The sequence below is a fragment of the Labrus bergylta genome, chromosome 3 (genome assembly GCF_963930695.1).
Source record: "Labrus bergylta chromosome 3, fLabBer1.1, whole genome shotgun sequence".
NCBI lineage: Eukaryota > Metazoa > Chordata > Actinopteri > Labriformes > Labridae > Labrus > Labrus bergylta.
This window is the reverse complement of record NC_089197.1, coordinates 31,303,130-31,321,230: the sequence shown is the minus strand read 5'-3', so window position 1 is coordinate 31,321,230 and position 18,101 is coordinate 31,303,130. Positions and strand designations below refer to the sequence as shown.

The window sequence follows — 18,101 nt, the reverse complement described above, 5'->3', positions numbered from 1 at the left end:
CGAGCAAATACATTTGAAATGAAACCTACATCTGAGTGTTTGTTTGAATTCAATACAAAATCAGGCTAGCATTCCAACTGAACTTCTATTAAAGGAAGAAAATGTGATTTTTTGATCCAGCAGATGTCGCCCTTGAGCACCAGCATGAAACCAAAACAACTTGCGCTGCATTGTTGTGTTAGCATGCTAATGCTCGCAATCTTTATTATGCTCGTATCTTCACACTGCATGTAAATTTACCTGAAATGACCGTAATCTAAAAACGCTTACGTGACATTCAATGAAGCAGTGAGTACAGTATGTTATTCTTCTTTTCTCTAGTACCTCAATTTAACAACTTTTATACGCGAGAGGATGAGCCGGCCGACCGTCCCGTCAATGTGAACAAAGTGAAGCTACAGCTCGTAAAACTCTGAAAGCATCACAGACTGTGGGACTCGGGTGTTACACTCATTGTAGACAGTCATGACTCACAGAGTTATTTTCAGAGGATTTACTTGATTTCTATTATATTTGAGAGTGAAAAATCACATATAAAGCCTTTAATCTACTTTTAAAAAATGTAATTGGCATCTCTCAACAATGTTTTCTTTGAATGTGTTCACTAATATTACATCCTTTGTTTTCTGTGTAAAAACATGAAATCCTGTCATACAGTATCAGCTAGTGACAATATTATTCAACTGTTTGAAACACTTGTTCAAGGCTCGGAAATGGAAGGGCTCCAGTTGAATCTAGAAAATGTGGAGTAAAATAAAACAGGTTTATTAATAATTATTTGGACTAATATTTTTCCTTCGTGTTATACAAAGAGCTTTTTTTTTTCATAAACGTAACCACAAACATGAGACAGAGGATTAATGACTTCCTCTTTTATTGCGAAAGTGACGCTTATAAACTAGTAACTTTTGTATTTGATATTGTTTTTCTGTGTAAAAAGTAAATAAATGTGTCAGACTTCCGAAATGTTCCTTGTTTTTTTTGTTGGGATAGCAGGGGCTAATGGGACTGAACATTAGGCATTAGAAACATCACTGATACCCGTCCACTTTTTGATTGTATTATTATTATAGGAGAAGTGTGAGTGTCCTGATTAAAAGAAAAACAGGAATGCCGAATGGAAAGAATTTTACCTGCAACTGTAAGAATGAGGGAGCAGACTGGGAATAGGATTTTCCATTTTTCTCTCTGTAGTCTAAATATGATCTGCAGAACAGCAGACATGATACAGACTCCTCCGCTGATGAAGAGGTTAGTCAACACATCAAACTGAGGCATAACCACGAGCACCAGGACTGAAGTGCCAAGAGACACCAAACACTCGATGGCACAAACCTGTAAAACACAAGGACTCATGTCATTACGTCATGATAGCAGTTTTGATTTAGAATGACAAATCCCAATTTAGCAATGAATGAAACAAACAATGAGGAACACAAAACACTTTTCTGTTCTCCTTTGTACATGGATTCACTGAATGCAGTTATAGCTGCAGTGTACTTCCCCTACTGTGTTCATGTGTTTATCATTAAAATGGTCCCACATCAATATATATATGAACCAAAGAGTGTGCTCATATAATGACTAAAAATACAAATGTTGTTGTGATAGCTTAATCATGCATTGCTGATGTGTAAATTTGATTCACCAGGATAACTTCATTACATGTGAAGCAGGTTTTTGTAATAAATGATTAAACGTACAAAAGACATGGTCCTTATGTTGGGCTGCACGAAGCTCTTGAAGGCACACTTCCACAGGGATTTCAGAAACACCAGGAAGTTGGGGCAGACCAGGCAGAAAACCAACATCAGCATGTAGAACTGTTTGTCCTTATCTTTGCGCAATGAGTGCGAACTGGACAATGTTGACAACACCAAGAGAGAGCCCTGGTTGAACAGAGACCAAAAATATGTTAAAGGAAAGCAGAGTTTGGACGAATAAGACGAAACCAAAATAAAGCTCAACATGTGCTGTGTCATGTAATAGTTGCACAAATGATTTATCTCCAAAGGTAGTCTCTGAGAAAGTTGAACAAACCAATACTTGTATCTACCAAAGTGCTGCACGGTTTGGTGAAATTGTGAGATTGCGATTATAGTGTACACTATAGCAATTGGCGATTGTGATATTATGAATGGTATTATGAGCGGGTAGAAAGAAACTCATTTGTTTCACTACATTGAACTGAATAGTATTTACCAGTACAGTGTTAAAATGAAATGACTGGCAATCCCTCAGAAACTAGGCTCCCTTCTGAGGGTTTTAGAGCTTTTCTGTGTAAGGGACCAACTCCACCACCAACATCAAACGTACACATTGGTAAAACATTACCTAGACTTGAGCATGTAGCTTATCTCGTCTTCTGCGAGAAGCTGCGGGAGCACTTTGGGGTTAAGTGTCTTTTCCTGTTTGGTTTGACGATTCAAAACAAACAGTTTTATGTTTCCTATGTTTCTCTCCTTCAGATATCGATTTCAGAAAGATTCTTAACGTGTACTTTTGACTTTCTTATTGTCATTTTCTTTCAGCGTAGTGTCAGTAGAGTCCTTAACAGTAGTCTCATACACAGTAAATATAAGGAAGGCTGGGATTTACCGGCAGTCCCTCCCTGCTTTAGTTCTAAGTGTAGTTGACCTCCTCCTAGGACATTTCATTGCTTTATTATCCTTATTTACTGACACACCAATAAGGAAGTTAATCATGCTGAACTGGGATCAATGCTCTTGGATTACATAGGAAAACAGACAGAGATATTACACGTGATGTTTTATGACCGAGCATAGTCCTGTGATTCATATTCAAGAAATAAAGGGGAAGATGAGAAATCAATAAGAAACTGAGTCAGAAGCAGTATGCACGTAGTGTAAAGTTAAAGATTGATGGAGAGAAAATGGAGATGAAATCTGTAAGATAAGAGACAAAGATACACAGAGAGAAAAATGAACAGAAGTGGGGAGCTGCTGGACACAATGAAAACAAGCTTAGAACCCCTCCCCCCATTAAATATCCAAGAAGTTTGTCAATATAATTCAAGGAGTGACAACCCTTAGTTTCAGGAAGGGTTGCAGTTAAATGACATTTTATAAGAACAGCAGTAAAAGTTACAGATCAGAGTAACTGTAAGGACTCTTAGTTTTGTGTTGATTCTGGCGTCCCTTCTGGCAGTAGGTTTTAACTGTTTGCCTTTTCCTGGAAATCATAAACAAAGAGTTGCCCGGTCTGCATGCAGTAAATTGTGGTGGGTGGGAAGGGGTGGGGGACCAGAGGCTCCACGATTCGATATTATCACGATTCCTGAGTCACGATACGATATTATTGAGATTTGAAACATTTAAATGCTGAGACTTGCAACCCTGTAAAAGGCTGCATGCACCTCACAATCTAAACTGTTATTTCAGTCGTACTTAACTGTACATGTTACAAACATGTTTGGAGGACTGTACAATTGCAGTATTTTTTTAACAATGCAACTTGTTCAAAATGAATTGTGTAACCCCTTCAGCTATTAAAAATTAAAAAAGCACATTTGCTATTAATATAATACAAATATTGATACTTGGCGGCCATGAGATTATATAATATTGTCACGCAAAATATCACAATACTTTGCTATATTGAAAAGCCACCTCCACCTCTGGTAAATTCCTGAGTTGTTATTTTGTTTTCTCGCAAAGTTTCTGATTGTTCACTTTTTAACTAATCACTTAAATACAGTCTGAAATGTGCTCTTGAATGGCCTCATGCTCAGGCACAATCTCTTTTTCATTTCTGAGTTGACTTCCTTTCCTTTTTTATCTGAACCCAGAATACAGAGCTGACGGGTGAAGATTGCCTTCGGGTTCTTCTGCTCACACTTTTCTTACTGCTTAACCAAAAGGGAAACGTGACCTTCAATAGAAGACGTCCCAGCTCTCCCTAATACAAGTCAGTGTACTCTCAAAATATCTTTGAAAGGGACAAAGGTACATAAAGGTGTTTTTAAGTGTTTCATCCATCTGTAACCAAAAAAGGCCCAGGTATTATACATTAGCACTAACAACATGGCAATGAAAAACACAAAAAGTAAAGAAAAGCCTGTTTGGACTTAAACGACCGTATTTTTGTTGTCTTTTTGGAAATAAACAAAAAAAGTGTTTTATGTTGTAAGCTCAACATTATGCTCTTTGTTTAGTTGCAGCGGCAGAATTTCACTGCATAAAGGGCTTCTTTTTCAGGCTGTGCTTTTAAAGGAAGAGGATGATTGTACTCTGACTTGTATCCATGATGTTCAAAGGACTATTGCTTGTGGAGGCATGAGAAATCAAGTCTTAAAACTTTATTCCACGTTTTAAAACAGTCCCCTGTGGTCTCAATGAAACCTCTGTGCCGTGCTTTTGTCAAAATACAACATGAATCGTGACCCTGTATAAATCAGCTCTCTCAGAGCCCTCCGTTTTGGTGTGTGTGTCTCTTTAAATAAAATGAGCCCCCCCCCTCACCCCTTGGGGCTGTGCCAACCGGTGCCTACACGAGTTCAGCATTGAGCTTGCATGGCAACTCGCCAGCGTGTCCTCTTGGAAAAACATGGCTGCCGGAGACAACACAAAAGGGGAGGGTATTTTCTTTACCAGAATCCCACTGTGATGTCAAATTTGAGAGCAAAGGAGCAAATTTGAAACGGAGCATTTTTCTCATTTTTCTTGTTAGACTTATGCAGACCACAAACAAAGGACTGGATGGGTTTATTTCACATTTTGTGGGTCACAATTGTTAGCTTTAACCCTTTAGATGGACGACATCATAAGTAAACAGAGACAAAGACGGAGACAAACAAATAGAAATATATGCAGGGACAGATAGACGGAGATACAGACAGACAGTCTTACCTTTGCAACGACGGCACTGGTCAGGACAGCTAGCCCCACAACAACAGCCATCAGGTACTGGGCCAGTTGGAAACATATTCTCTTTTGTTCCTTCTCCGATCCTACTGGGTTCAGCTGGAACGGGTCCCATGTATCCCTGACACACACATATAAACACATGGTCAGTGAATTACCTAAGCTTTAAAACACAATTGTCCTATGTATTAAGGCGTACACGTAGCATGAGAACCATTGAGATATCAAGTGATGATGTACTTGTTTTGAAATGGACAATGAGGGACACAAACCACTTTTCTGTTCTCCTTTGTACATCTTGTTCACGGGTATGCTGACACATTTTTTAAATGCAGTATCTGTCTGCATTTACATAGAATTCAGAGCATGTGCTGTTCAGTGTGCTGGATGTTCTGGTTTGCTGCCCTGAATCTGAAGGGGACAGGGTTTTGAATATGTAAATATATGGCAGTGTAGAATGGTTCTATACTCAAAAGATGGTGAAACACGATAGACTAGCTTTCTTATTATAAGGAAGTCAATGAGACCAAATGAAGATCCTATCCTTTAGGTCCTTTTTTCCAGTGGATGTGTGTTTGTGCATGCCTCTGTGTATTTCTCTCTGTCTGCACCAAGATTATTCTCGTTAACTTGAGACACTGACGTATGACTTGTGGCAGGAAGTTTGTGCGCACAAACAAATGACAGCATGTATTTGCATGTACTTTTTTTCCTCATTTTCTTATCAGAGGTTATGTTTGATGCAGAATGATAATCAAACCAAAAGCTGTTTTGATCTTTCAATGCAATCCTTGACCAGGTTTGTTTTTAATGGACTCCAAAGCTCCTTCAGTGAGCGACTAGCGATGCCTCAATGTTCCACAGAACGACTTCGAGGGTCCTTTGTTCTTGCAGCAGTCCGATATTTTAATGAACATCTTTAGTTGTGTTTCTGACTCATGGCAGTAAATGATGTCCCAGATGGTTTCATTGTTGTTTATTATTTATTTTGTTGTGAACTGTGGCTGTACTGTCGATAATGTTGTGTGTATGAATTGACCAGGTGGCAAACGAGTTTCCTTGTTGGGGATCAATAAAGTTTTCTAATCGTATTCCAATCTCATCTTCGATGTATACACAAAAATAATGGTAAATAATAAATAATAAATAATTTACTCCAAATAATGGTATTCATTTGTTTGTATTCTATATTTGTTAGTTTTTCTCTATACTGTAAACTGCTTGTTTGGATAAGCATTGGAGAACAGGTCCTAGCATTAAGGGTAGTGCATATGAAATAAGGTCTGGGTCCCATGCTGGATTCGAAACAACAACAACAACAACAAAAAACAAGAGAAATGAATGCTGTTTGAGTCCCCGGACTACCCAGATTGTTTTTGTTTTTCTAAGATAACAGTTCAGTATCTCTCAGTCTCTCTGCCATCCTCCACTGCTGGCTGTTTAATGTCAGAGTGATTATCAGGGTATGAGCTGTCTTCCTTGATAACACTTTGCCATCTTTGACTTTGCCATAGCGACTATCAAAAATGGCAGTGAGTCCAGGGGCCTGTACTTTAAAGTGAGATTATCATACCCACTAACCTTAACATAAGAGATCGTGATTAACAGTCATACGAAGCCGGTTATCAACCTGATAAATTACCCTCTAGTTTCCAAGAGCGTGTGCACATAAAAGGGGCAGAGTTAGCTTCATATAACCTATCACAAGCATAACTGTGTCTCCCGTCAGCAGATCGTCATATCTAATTAACTATTAATAATATAAAGATGTTTAAGACAAACAGGCTCCCAGAGACTAAAGTTACACAGCTGTGGGAACAAATGCAGGGAGAACAATTGGCAGATAAAACAAAAATCACCGAGTATTACTGTGCAAACTACAGCTCATTTTTTTTCCCCATCATTAGTTCAACTTAGAACTGACTCATGTTTTTTTCTCTTAACTTATTTTGTTGTTCTGACTCTTTCATGTGGTGTGTATAACAGTTTGAGAAGTTATATTTCAGCTGCAGCTCTGACGATAACAGACAGAGCGGCATGGAGACACTAAACATTCAATATGAAGATATAATTCAAAGACATAAGAAGCTATTCATAATTTAACATCTTAAAAACACAACTCAAAGGCTCCTGTGTTTTTTTAGTCTCTTTAACTTAGCGGACTATAATGGTATTATACGGGACACATGAAGGGTCTCTCTCCCTCCTCCCCTCTCTCGATCAGCTGCGGGAGATCCACGATCAAAAGATCTGATTGGTCAGTGTGCGGAGATTTCCACAGGTTGATCTCATATCTCGAACATAACCGGCTCCGGAGCAGGTTAGGTGTGCAGCATAAGTTACCGTGACGATATACCCAGGTAAGAAGTGAGCGATCTTCGTAGGATTGAAAACCCAGGGTTAACCCTGAAGTTACCTCGCTATCCCCAAATCCCGCTTTGTGGTGCAGGCCCCAGGTAAATGCACTCTGTATTATGTCCTGGGCCACGCTGGCAGAAGGTGTGTTTGGAAGATGAGGTGACTTTGTGTCTGAAGGGCGTTCTAAAGATGCTCTAAACATTGTTGTCATGGAGAAATCTGCTGATCATGGGAGCACAGAACACTGTTAATGAAACTATTTAATAAGCAGCAATGCCACTTAAGACATGGATTTTAGGATCTTTTTTTACTCTCCATCACTTGCACTGTTCACTAGACCCCCTGGAATCAAAACATCAATGGTCACTGCCTCTTAAGATCTGTTCTTTCACTGCAGAGCTCTACAAGAAGTCTTGTTGAGCTGGTCCCAAGCCCGAAGCCAAGTAAGAGTTCACAGACTGGACGAAGCACACATAATGATTGTTTCATTCAACACGCTGACAGTCAGGAAGAAGCATGAACCCTCCTGAACCACTCTGGTTGGTAATGACGAGAGTGCAAGCTGTGTGCAATCTCACAAATCCTGTAAGAAGGTAAACTGTGACTTGTTCTTATCTAGAGTTACAATTTGGGTGGCAACAAGCTTGGCACCAGAATGACGTCAGTCCCAAATACACACCAATTAAAATCTTCAGAGTTAATGTTTGACACTTCACATATCGCTCAACTTTATATTTTGAACTTCAACTGGCTCAGTCTGAAACGGCCCTGGTAGAAGGACATTCGATCAGTCTCTTCATACCTAAATGGTGTTCATAAACATCTCAAAGTGTAATGTGCGCCTTCTCCCAAGGTGTGAATTGCAATGAACGGCAAATTTCTTGACTTGACCAGAAAAGCCTTTCCTATGTACAAATAAAAAACAAAAGACTTCAGTCTAACCATGGGTCTGCTTTACAGTTTTTATATCATAATAAAGCATTTTATTTAAATCTTTGCCAGCAGACATCTCAGACATCTACTGTTTGTTTCAGCCTCGCTACATTTCAATGTTGCCCAACTGGTGATCTTATTACAAGTTATATGCACCACTTATCACAACTTCATTACACGGAAATTACTGTCAAATAGATAAACACATGATAAATAAACAGCACAGCAATATTCATTGAAAATGAAACCAGTTCTCCATTAAATTATTCTAATCTTACAGAAGAAAGCTGAGCGTAAATGAAGAGCTTTTAAACACGAAGTCCAGCAGTGCACCGGGGGATTAAACGCTTCCTCTAACAGTAAATTCTACACATAAATGTTGTACTATATGTTCCATCATTGTGTGAGCAAATTAATAAAAACATCCCTAAACAATAACCACAGAGCGAACTATTAACTTAGCATTTATTCAGTGGTTATTAAACTATGCATGGTGCCATACATGTATTTCTTTTTAGATATTAAACCTTATATTGAAATGTGATGACATGTCAAATTTGACCCCTTAGTCTGGAAAATTTCTCGTCCTCAGCAATAATTAATCTGGTTATGTTCGGCTGTTACGATGTGCCTCCATGACGACAAATATAGCAAGGATGTCACATCAAAATGTACTAAAGTTTTTCCTACAATTTTTAGACAAACAATAAATCAAAAAGTTTGTTCTTGTTTTGTTTGTACAATTACTGTTTATTGTGACTCTGCTCATTGAAATTGTTGGAAAATGTCCATGTTTGTCTTTCATGGACACCTTAAGCTAAAGCACTTCAATTTGATCTTTTCTTCTTTGCTTCATTTTTTTTCTCATACTGTAAATCATGCATATGATCAAAGCGGCAACCTCCAGTGTTGAAAAATTAAGCCAATGAGGAAGTGCAAAATCATGCAGTTCATCGAGTGTATGCTTGAGGCTGGCTCCAGAAGGATTGGAAGTCACACACACACCCTATATAAAAAAAAGCCTGTTTTTACAGGCATAAGTTCAAAAAATGAAATCGTTGATCGTTGATCATTGATCTTGATCGACACACACTGTACAGGGGGGTGATTTAAAAAAAAAAAATCTGTCTCTACTGTTTATCTGTTTTGATTTGATGAATATTAAGAGCTATTGAAAATAAGGTTCATAGCTGACCTGATTGACAGGAGGGCTTGGTGTAGCCGCCTCAGCTGTTGTTAGGTTGACTGAAAGTTAGGTTGAGACAACATTTCTAGCATGGCGACCGCCATCGACGGGCTTCTAAAGCCCCCTGCAGTGACCAGTATGTGACGTCACTCAGGCTTCGGCCACCATCATTTACAGTCTATGATCCAGTGAGTGAATGAGGATAACTTTCCTCAATTACTTTCTTATTATTTCAAACCATTATATATATTATAAAGTTAATAGAGCTACATATAATAATATACAACTTTTTCTAAACATAATGATTATCTAGTGGGTTAGAAGAAACATGTTTTTAATGTTTGATTTGATTGTTATTTCCACACCTAGCTTTAATTCCATTAGCACACAGGTCTAACCATGTTGTAGTAATCTACAGACAGATAATAACAGTGTGTGTTATGAGAATGAAAGGATCCCCAGTAGTGAAGTAGACTGACTTCAACTGGCTCAGAGGAAACATTGATAAAGATACTGTGTTCCCCCCATCGTGTAAACCTGATGAGGCAGGGAGTTGGCCTCAGTGGGCTCAATGTGTTGAAATAAACTTCATGGCACATCTTTAACTCTGTCCCTCTTCTGTAACGTCAGTCACAGATTAAATCAAGCAGAAGTGACATGTTATGAGGTTTTACCGGTGTCTCGATTCAATCTTCTTCCCTCTGTATTTCAGTTCCTCCATCCTCCTTGTCTACTCCACCGCTTCTGGTGGCCTGTGTAGAATCTATGTTACAAAAAGGAAAAATGTTCAAACAAGGAGCAGAAAAGTGTCGATTCTTCTGATGGCTTTACTCAACATTTATAAAATACTAAAGTGAAATATAAACACAAAAACATAGACATTCTTTAAAACCTTGTTAAGCTTTGACTTCATTATTATGTTGAAATAAAATAAAACTTCACCTTGATATCTTGATTTTCTCTGTGGATCAGATCTTTCTTTTCATGTATCCAACACCACCTAAGGCTGCTTTGTTCCCCCTCCTCCACCGTCAGGCCGCTCCCAAGTTGCAATTTTTCCTCCAAACTCAAAAATCAGCACACTTAATTTTCCTCACAGGAATGAGATTGAAGTCTTTCCGAGTAAAATAAAGTAACGTGAAATCCAAACTCATCTATCCATGGACTTTTTTAAAAGTGAAAAAGTGAGAAAGCAGAGTCGATCGTCAGTCCGTCAGTCAGTGAGTCAGGTAACTTCTTCTGTTAATCTGTTATCTCCAACTTGTGAAATAGAAAACCATAACAGTCAGGCTCAGCCCCTTAATGTGTGTGTGTGTGTGTGTGTGTGTGTGTGTGTGTGTGTGTCTGTGACTAATCAAAGTTTTTCAATCATCAGTTTTTATTGTGGGCAATTCAAAGGTACAAGGTTCATTCACACTGCGTTGCACGCACAACCCTATCTCCAGTAACTGACACAACTGGAGCTCACGTTGTGCACACATACACACCCATAGAGGAAGGCTTCTTTAATTAACTAAGATAAACACTTAACCTGCTCCAGAGGTAACCTTTGGTAAAGAAAATGATTCTTAACATCTTTTATAACTTGTGATGATGGTGTTGGGGTTGTATCAAGTCAACTTTGGTTATATTCTTTAATAATTATACTTAATTATTAATAATATAAATAAAGTCTCATTAAACTATGTTTAATCTCGTTTGGGGCACCAACCTGTGATCAGGTAAATATAACCAAAATATCACTCAAATCAGTCTCAAATTAGTTATTTAATTACTAATATTATTAATAATGAATAACTATATTTAATAAATTGAAGGAGTGAAATACGTACACAAAGCCTTCGCACCCAGCTTATATCACAATGTAACAACTGCTCTCTTAAATTATAACAGAAGTTATTTAAACAAAGCAACATCAATCCAAAATCAATGAACTTAATTAAACAAATAACTATTATAAGCAACAAACATTATCAAGCAAAGGCTTGTGGAAGGGGTGTGAATGTAGGTGTGTGTGTGTGTGTGTGTGTGTGTGTGTGTGTGTGTGTGTGTGTGTGTGTGTGTGTGTGTGTGTGTGTGTGAGTGTGTGTGTGTGTGTGTGTGTGTGTGTGTGTGTGTGTGTGAGTGTGAGTGTGAGTGAGAGAGAGGGGGGGAGATGGCTTCGTACCCACGTGGTCGTTCACGATGGCGCAAACCTAACAAAGACCTGGGTGCGTGTGTGCGTGCGTGTGTGGATGAAAGGGAGAGAAAAAGGGGGGGGAAGATTACTTCGTCCCACGTGGTCGCCCTTCCGATGGCGCACACCTAACAGAGACCTAAATGTGGCCTTAATGTCTAAAAGAGACCGAGTTCGGCCCTACACGATCTCTGTCTCTGAGGTGTCTGGATGGCTGCGAGTGAATAGATCTCTGTGTGTGGGTGGGTGTGGCCTACGTGCGTAATGGCGCGGTGGTGGAGTTAGTCCCCAGACGTACGTTTGCACGTAAGGGTCCCTTAAGGCAAGAGCGGCTTCGTTGGTTCTCCGTCGAGTGGAAAGATGTCCTTTGATGTCCTTTCGTTGCAGGACGGAATAAGACCGTTATCTTTCTGATAATCTGTAATAGTCTGACGCTCTCCGAGAAACTGAGATGCGTACACTGGACAATCCGAGCTCGGAATTTAGAACACTGCCGGCCTGTCTCCCTCAGGTTCTGGTCCCCCCTTTACGTCACACGTAGGTGTGAAGTACCGCAGGGAATTCTGGGATAAAGAGTCCTTTTAGGCTTCCTTGTGATTTCAGTGAATCACTCAAATGAGACTTCCCATGGGTGCAGGCCCAAGTCCATTGTTTGACTGTCCTAAGCCTGCGTGGCCCAACAATGGTTATGTACTAAACATGCTTTTTAACAAACATGATTGCAAAATAAACAAGTCCAACATGTCGAGTATATTAGAGTGGATAGAGCTTTGTTTATTTAAAGAAGCTATTGTAGGATTTGATTAGCAACGGTCAAAAGTCTTGCATCTTTCTTATTGTAATCTCACTCCGGTTTCAAAGCGGAATTTTGTCCAGCGCCATGGAAACCAGTTCTCTGTGGTTGTATGAAAACCTCACCACAGTCCACTGTCATGGTTTCACTTCATTTTTGCAGACATGTTCAACATTCATGTCGGTTTAAATTAAAGTTTTGGGCCGTTCATTTATTTTTTTTAAATACTTTAATTTTGTTGTTTAATTTCACTGTCAATCAAATAAAGGTGAGGACAGATCAATCATGGAAAGGAAAATTCACACAAACACTACATAATGTACATGGATGCATCCAGACATACAGAAAAAAGGTATTTTGAAGATTTTAAGTAACTTTTCCCATACAGCAGAGTTCATGATGTTGATACAGAGTTTAATGTTTGGAGGGAGTCCTCTAAAGCCAGAAGTTTGTACATTTCTTGTTTAACTTGCTACTTTGCTTTTCACTTACATGTGGACAGGATGCGTCCCTTTTACTGAGGCCATTAGGAATTACCCTATAGGTCCAAAACAATGAAGTTTACTCCTTGATGCATGGACTAGACCAAAAAACACTTACATGATGTGCTGCTCCGCACTCCCTCCAGCAGGGATGCTGTGAATCACTTCATTTCTGATTGGGGGAAATGAAGAGGAAATAAAAATACATTTCAGCAGAGAGCTTTCCAGAAAAATGAATTTTGTTTGAGTGGACTGTGTTAGCGATATTAGAAGCCATGTTTCCCCATTCATCTATGTTACCTTCTTTTCCCCCAGTGGTGCCTCATGTCATTGGTTGTATTTATAGTCATTAAGCTGTAGCTTAGTTTTTTTTAATAATAAGCATCAATAAATGTGACTTTTTCTTAATGGTTCAACAAAATCAGAAGTCCCTATTAAACGTTTTAAATTTTTTAAAGTGGCACACCTGTCGTAACAATCCTCTTCTTCCAGCTCACACGACTGGTGTAAATCCTGAAGATGATGAAGATTTCCTGCTGTTATTCAGTTATTCAGTAAAAGGACACAATGGCTTACTTGGTCAATTGTTTGTATCTTTGTTCCTGTAGCACTGGGAGAAAGTCTGCATGAAAAAAAAGGGCAGCTCTGAAATCTGAGGTTAGCTGACATTTTACATCAATTTGGCTGCAAGTCACAACACTTTTTCAGCAAAAAAAACTACAAAAAGATTCAATCACTCGTCTTAAAAGCTGACGTTGTAGGTATGAAAATACTTAGTGTGCGACAATGACCACTAGGTGTCACTACAGGACTTTGATTGGGTCTGTGCTTGATGATTTTGTGTGTGTGTATGTAAGAGAGAGAAAGTGAGGGATGAGTGTGTGTAGTGTACATAAAATGGCGATGCACAAAAGTCATTGTATGGGTGCACACTTCATGTGTTTCTGAAGTGGCATGTGTGTATGTGCGTGTGTATGTGTTTGCATCTGAAGCTGCTTGTCTGTTTGTTTGTATGTGTGGGTCTGTGTGGGTGTGTTTGTGTGTGTATGTGTGGAGGTGGCTAAAAGAGTGTCTCAGTCAGGTTGTGGACTCTCATCAAGATGCTCTGCATTTGCATAATAAGCTGACCATATGGTCTACTTGGTGATGGTATCTCCCCCACACCTTCAGGTATTTGAACAGTCTCACAACCATAACACACAGCATTGAGAGGATAAGGGGAGAGAGAGAGGGCAGATTTTATGGGTTTCATTTTGGAGCAACATGATCACTTGCAGGAAACCCGCTCCAGAAATAAGACCCCCTTATTGTTCATTAAAGGAGTCAGATGGCTTACTGACCACATGATGTGGTGTCTGACAGGGACTTTGGCGTCCGTCCTTTCTCAGCAGCAGTGAACCCAGCTCGTCAGTCCTGCTCCATGATCTGATGTCATAAAGGGCATTGTTAGTGCTATTCACAGCTGATGCCTCTCAGATCCACAGAAAGATCAGTAGCAAGGTGCCCATCGCTGGCTCTGATTTGGACACACTGAAATGTTGTGTGCCAGATAATAATTAGCAGCCATATGGACTCTGTGTTAAGAATAACTACCTGCTGTAGGCACACATGGACGGACTATGTTGGCTCTTTCTATTTATGGGCTGCTCTGAGGCTGTGAAGTGCTGAGGGAGGTGTAGATGTGTCAGTTGTGGACTTCTAGAGAGGTCCACAACTGACACACCTTCTCTAGAAGTCCACAACTGAAACATCTACACCTCCCTCAGCACTTCACAGCCTCAGAGCAGCCCATAAATAGAAAGAGCCAACATAGTCCGTCCATGTGTGCCTACAGCAGGTAGTTATTCTTAACACAGAGTCCATATGGCTGCTAATTATTATCTGGCACAAGCCGTTTCTTACATATGCACTCCTGAAAATATCTAGATCATTTCAGGAGGACCGCTCCAGATATTCTCCTGACCTGGCTGTTCACATATGCTCCTCACAGTGGGAGACTATCCCTGTCAGACAGGAGGGGGGGGGGGGGGGGGGAATTTAAAAAAAACGGCTCTGTTTTGATTTTGTGATCGATACTTGTTAACGATAGTTAGGCGTAGCATGTAGCTGACATGATTGACAGGTGGGCGTGATGTAACGGTTTGTCAAGAGGCTTAAAACCCGCCTCAGCTCCAGCTCTCAGTCTGTCGTTAGGTTGACTGAAAGTTAGGCTGAGACAGGATTTCCAGCATGGCGGCTGCTGCCGATGAGCCTCTGGAGCCCCCTGCTGTGACAGACGGCTGATGGCACTCAGGCTCCGTCCATTAATCTTTACAGTCAATGGTTTTTACACATGCAGACCTTCACTGTACCAGGCCCTGTATGTTTGCCGACACACTAGCCCTGTGTTGATTGCAAATGGCTTTGGTTCAGGGTTTAAGACCGGAGCAGAACTGACGACTGGAGTGTCACATGTAGCAAAGGAGAGAGAAGAGAAGTGAACTTTTTTATGATCGCCAAAGCACAAACAGTGTCTTCATGTGTCTCAGCTAAACTTATCATTTATTTTTGTTGTAACAGCGAGACTGTTTTGATTTCACTCATTGTGAAGTTGTTATATATATGTTACTGGATGAATCAAAAGTTAGGTGGAGATTAACACTTCATCTTGAATCCTATTCACATTCATTTCCATATTTGTAATTTTCTGAATAATTCAATGTCTTTGCTCAAATTTTATTATAAATATTTGATATGTATATACTTACATAGTACACTTAATTTGCCAATGCCTTTATCAGCATGTATTTACACATTTTGTCCACTAGAGGGCATACCAACATTAAAGATAGCAATGAAGACTAAAAGGCACAAGATAATAAATGTTAACATTTTTAATTTGAACAGAACTACCTGCATCGTTGATTGCACACACTTTATCAATCAACAAATTGCCTCTCATGGGCTTGAACCTTTTAATAGAAGAATTTAAAAAAATACCCCACACTCACAAATTGTGCCTGGCATTTTATTCCACTAATCCTTTGCTATTTCAACACATCATAAACAAAGAGAGATGAGATGTCTTCAACAAGTATATTTTTCCTGTCTTAAATGAAAGTGATCCAAATAAATACAATTAAATGTCCCACAAAAATCAATTGAAGTGCGCCACTTATAGAAACAATAACATCAACAACTTTAGACAACATGTATACATACATGTATATGTTGGAAAAGTTACATATTGTTGCTTTAATTGGGTCAGGATTTATATCTTTTAATGGCGATCTGGATGCTGTTTATGTCTGAAGTCCACACTGTAAAAGTATGGAGGTAGGTAAGGTGGAGGTAGTGAAATAGTATTTTACCAAGGAATAACCAAAGTTATTAAGACCCTGTGCTTTCAATAACGCCCGAGAACTTGACCGTACCAAAGAGGAAAGGGGAGAGACATATATTCACATAAAGCAACAAAAACAGCCTAATGCACAAAAAAAACACCCTAATAACATTTTTTTAAAAAGCCCGTCTGGCAGTCTGTCATAGTGTGGTATATGCACAATTAAAATCCATCTGCCCTACCCAAGCTGAAGAAACTCTGACTTTCCCATATGAGATCCCTTTTCTTAGCTGCAGCTCTCATAACATGTTATTCATCCCTCCATCTTGACCTGTCGAGAACAAAGTGACGAGGAGGCTGCCCAGTGTTGGGGTGCGGTCTGGGCGTGTGATGAACCCATTCAATGTCATGAAAAAAAATGTTTTTTTTTAGTCCTGTGGTAGCTGTAATATGTAGAGCCAAATTCGGGCCATCAGGGTTTAGATGTCACTCGCTTCCAGGCCCTCCTTAACACCAACCAATGCCAGATTATTCCATCAGCCTCTATTTTCCAAATCATCTACCTTCTGTTGAAGAGTTTCTGTCTGTTGAGCGGTTAAAGAGGCTTCCTTGAAAACCATGTAGCCTATATGTTATCCTCCAGTTCCCAAAATTGTTTTTCTGCGCTTGCAAGCCTATAGAGCTGTCGTGCTTTTATAAAGTTCATGAATGGAGTTAGTCATGTTTTCCATTTTGGTTCAGAAATCATTCTACAATTCTACAATTCACTTATCAGACTCTTTTATCCAAAGCGACGTACATCAGAGAGTAAGTACAACACAAGCAAGGATCTAGAAAAAAGGGAACAATGTCAGTAAGAGCAAACGATCAGCTTTGAGTCCGATTGGACACACAGGTGCTGACAGGAAGTGACCAGAGGCAAAGCACAACATTGACGGCAGTTCTTGAGAGCTCTAATCAGTATAGAAACCATCTTATAAGTCGTCATTATCAAACAAAACCATCGTCATTACCATCATCATCATCAATGATATGGAGACCATCATCATTAAGTTAGTAGGTATTCATGAAAGAGCTGGGTCTTTAGCTTTTTCTTAAAGGTGCAGAGGGACTCTGCAGATCGAATGGAATTTGGAAGTTCATTCCTGATCTCGAAGAGCTGCAGAGCCAAACTCAGTTTGGGGTTTCGTCCATGCTTGCGCGGTCGGCGCACGCACTATTCTTCGCCCTATTCACAAGTATTTTATTTTTTTCTCTATTTAACTCCTTTTACAGTCAATTTTGTTCTAAAATAGTTAAAGGATTGGGTGCCACGACACGCCTAGTGCACAACATTACATTTCTGTCATGATGTTGAAATAATATCGGCAATGATTCAGAGCTTGATAACGTGGATTTACCAGGGGTTTTGAAGCTGTGAGTTTTGGGACTCTACTTTCTTGCCTCTAGCAGTCAAAAATTACAGCTTTGAAACTACAGTTAATGTGCAATCAAGAAACACATTTAGCTTCCAACTGTGTCAGCAGATACATTCGGATGCCGAGGAGATTATAATGCCACTGAGCAGGATGAATATGCAGGGGAATATTGCTGATCATTACATCAAGAAAACGTAAAGACACAAAGAAAGGCAGTTTTTTTCAAATTATGCTCAGCAAGGGCTTGATAAAGGCCTGAGGGCAGTGATCTGCTCTGATTGAGCTGAAAGAATATATTTATGGCAGAATCATGCACTCACACACACACTCACACTCTCACACACACACACACACACACACACACACACACACACACACACACACACACACACACACACACACACACACACACACACACACACACACACACACACACACACAGGGATCTGTTGAGTCATTCGTTTGCCACCCCTGTGACCAACTTTAAAAGCAATTAAGAGACATTTTTTTCAAACTGGGATACTTATTAGGCCTGTGCGCCATTAGCTGA

At 39.6% G+C, this 18,101-nt stretch overlaps 2 protein-coding genes across 2 annotated transcripts in view; one reads left to right on the top strand and one right to left on the bottom strand.

Moving 5' to 3' along the window:
• Nucleotides 1–10,619, bottom strand: part of chs1 (chitin synthase 1) — a 28,382-nt gene extending 17,763 nt beyond the window's left edge. Inside the window, exons 1-5 of the mRNA XM_020638467.3 lie at nucleotides 10,303–10,619; nucleotides 10,035–10,123; nucleotides 4,869–5,004; nucleotides 1,704–1,889; nucleotides 1,134–1,335 (exon numbers count right to left, since the gene is read on the bottom strand). Of these exons, the coding sequence (XP_020494123.2) occupies nucleotides 1,134–1,335; nucleotides 1,704–1,889; nucleotides 4,869–5,004; nucleotides 10,035–10,081 (571 nt within the window). The 5' untranslated portion in view covers nucleotides 10,082–10,123; nucleotides 10,303–10,619. The remainder of the gene's footprint in view (nucleotides 1–1,133; nucleotides 1,336–1,703; nucleotides 1,890–4,868; nucleotides 5,005–10,034; nucleotides 10,124–10,302) is intronic.
• The window catches only part of trpm7 (transient receptor potential cation channel, subfamily M, member 7), a 361,224-nt gene that overhangs the window by 153,569 nt on the left and 189,554 nt on the right, over nucleotides 1–18,101 (top strand).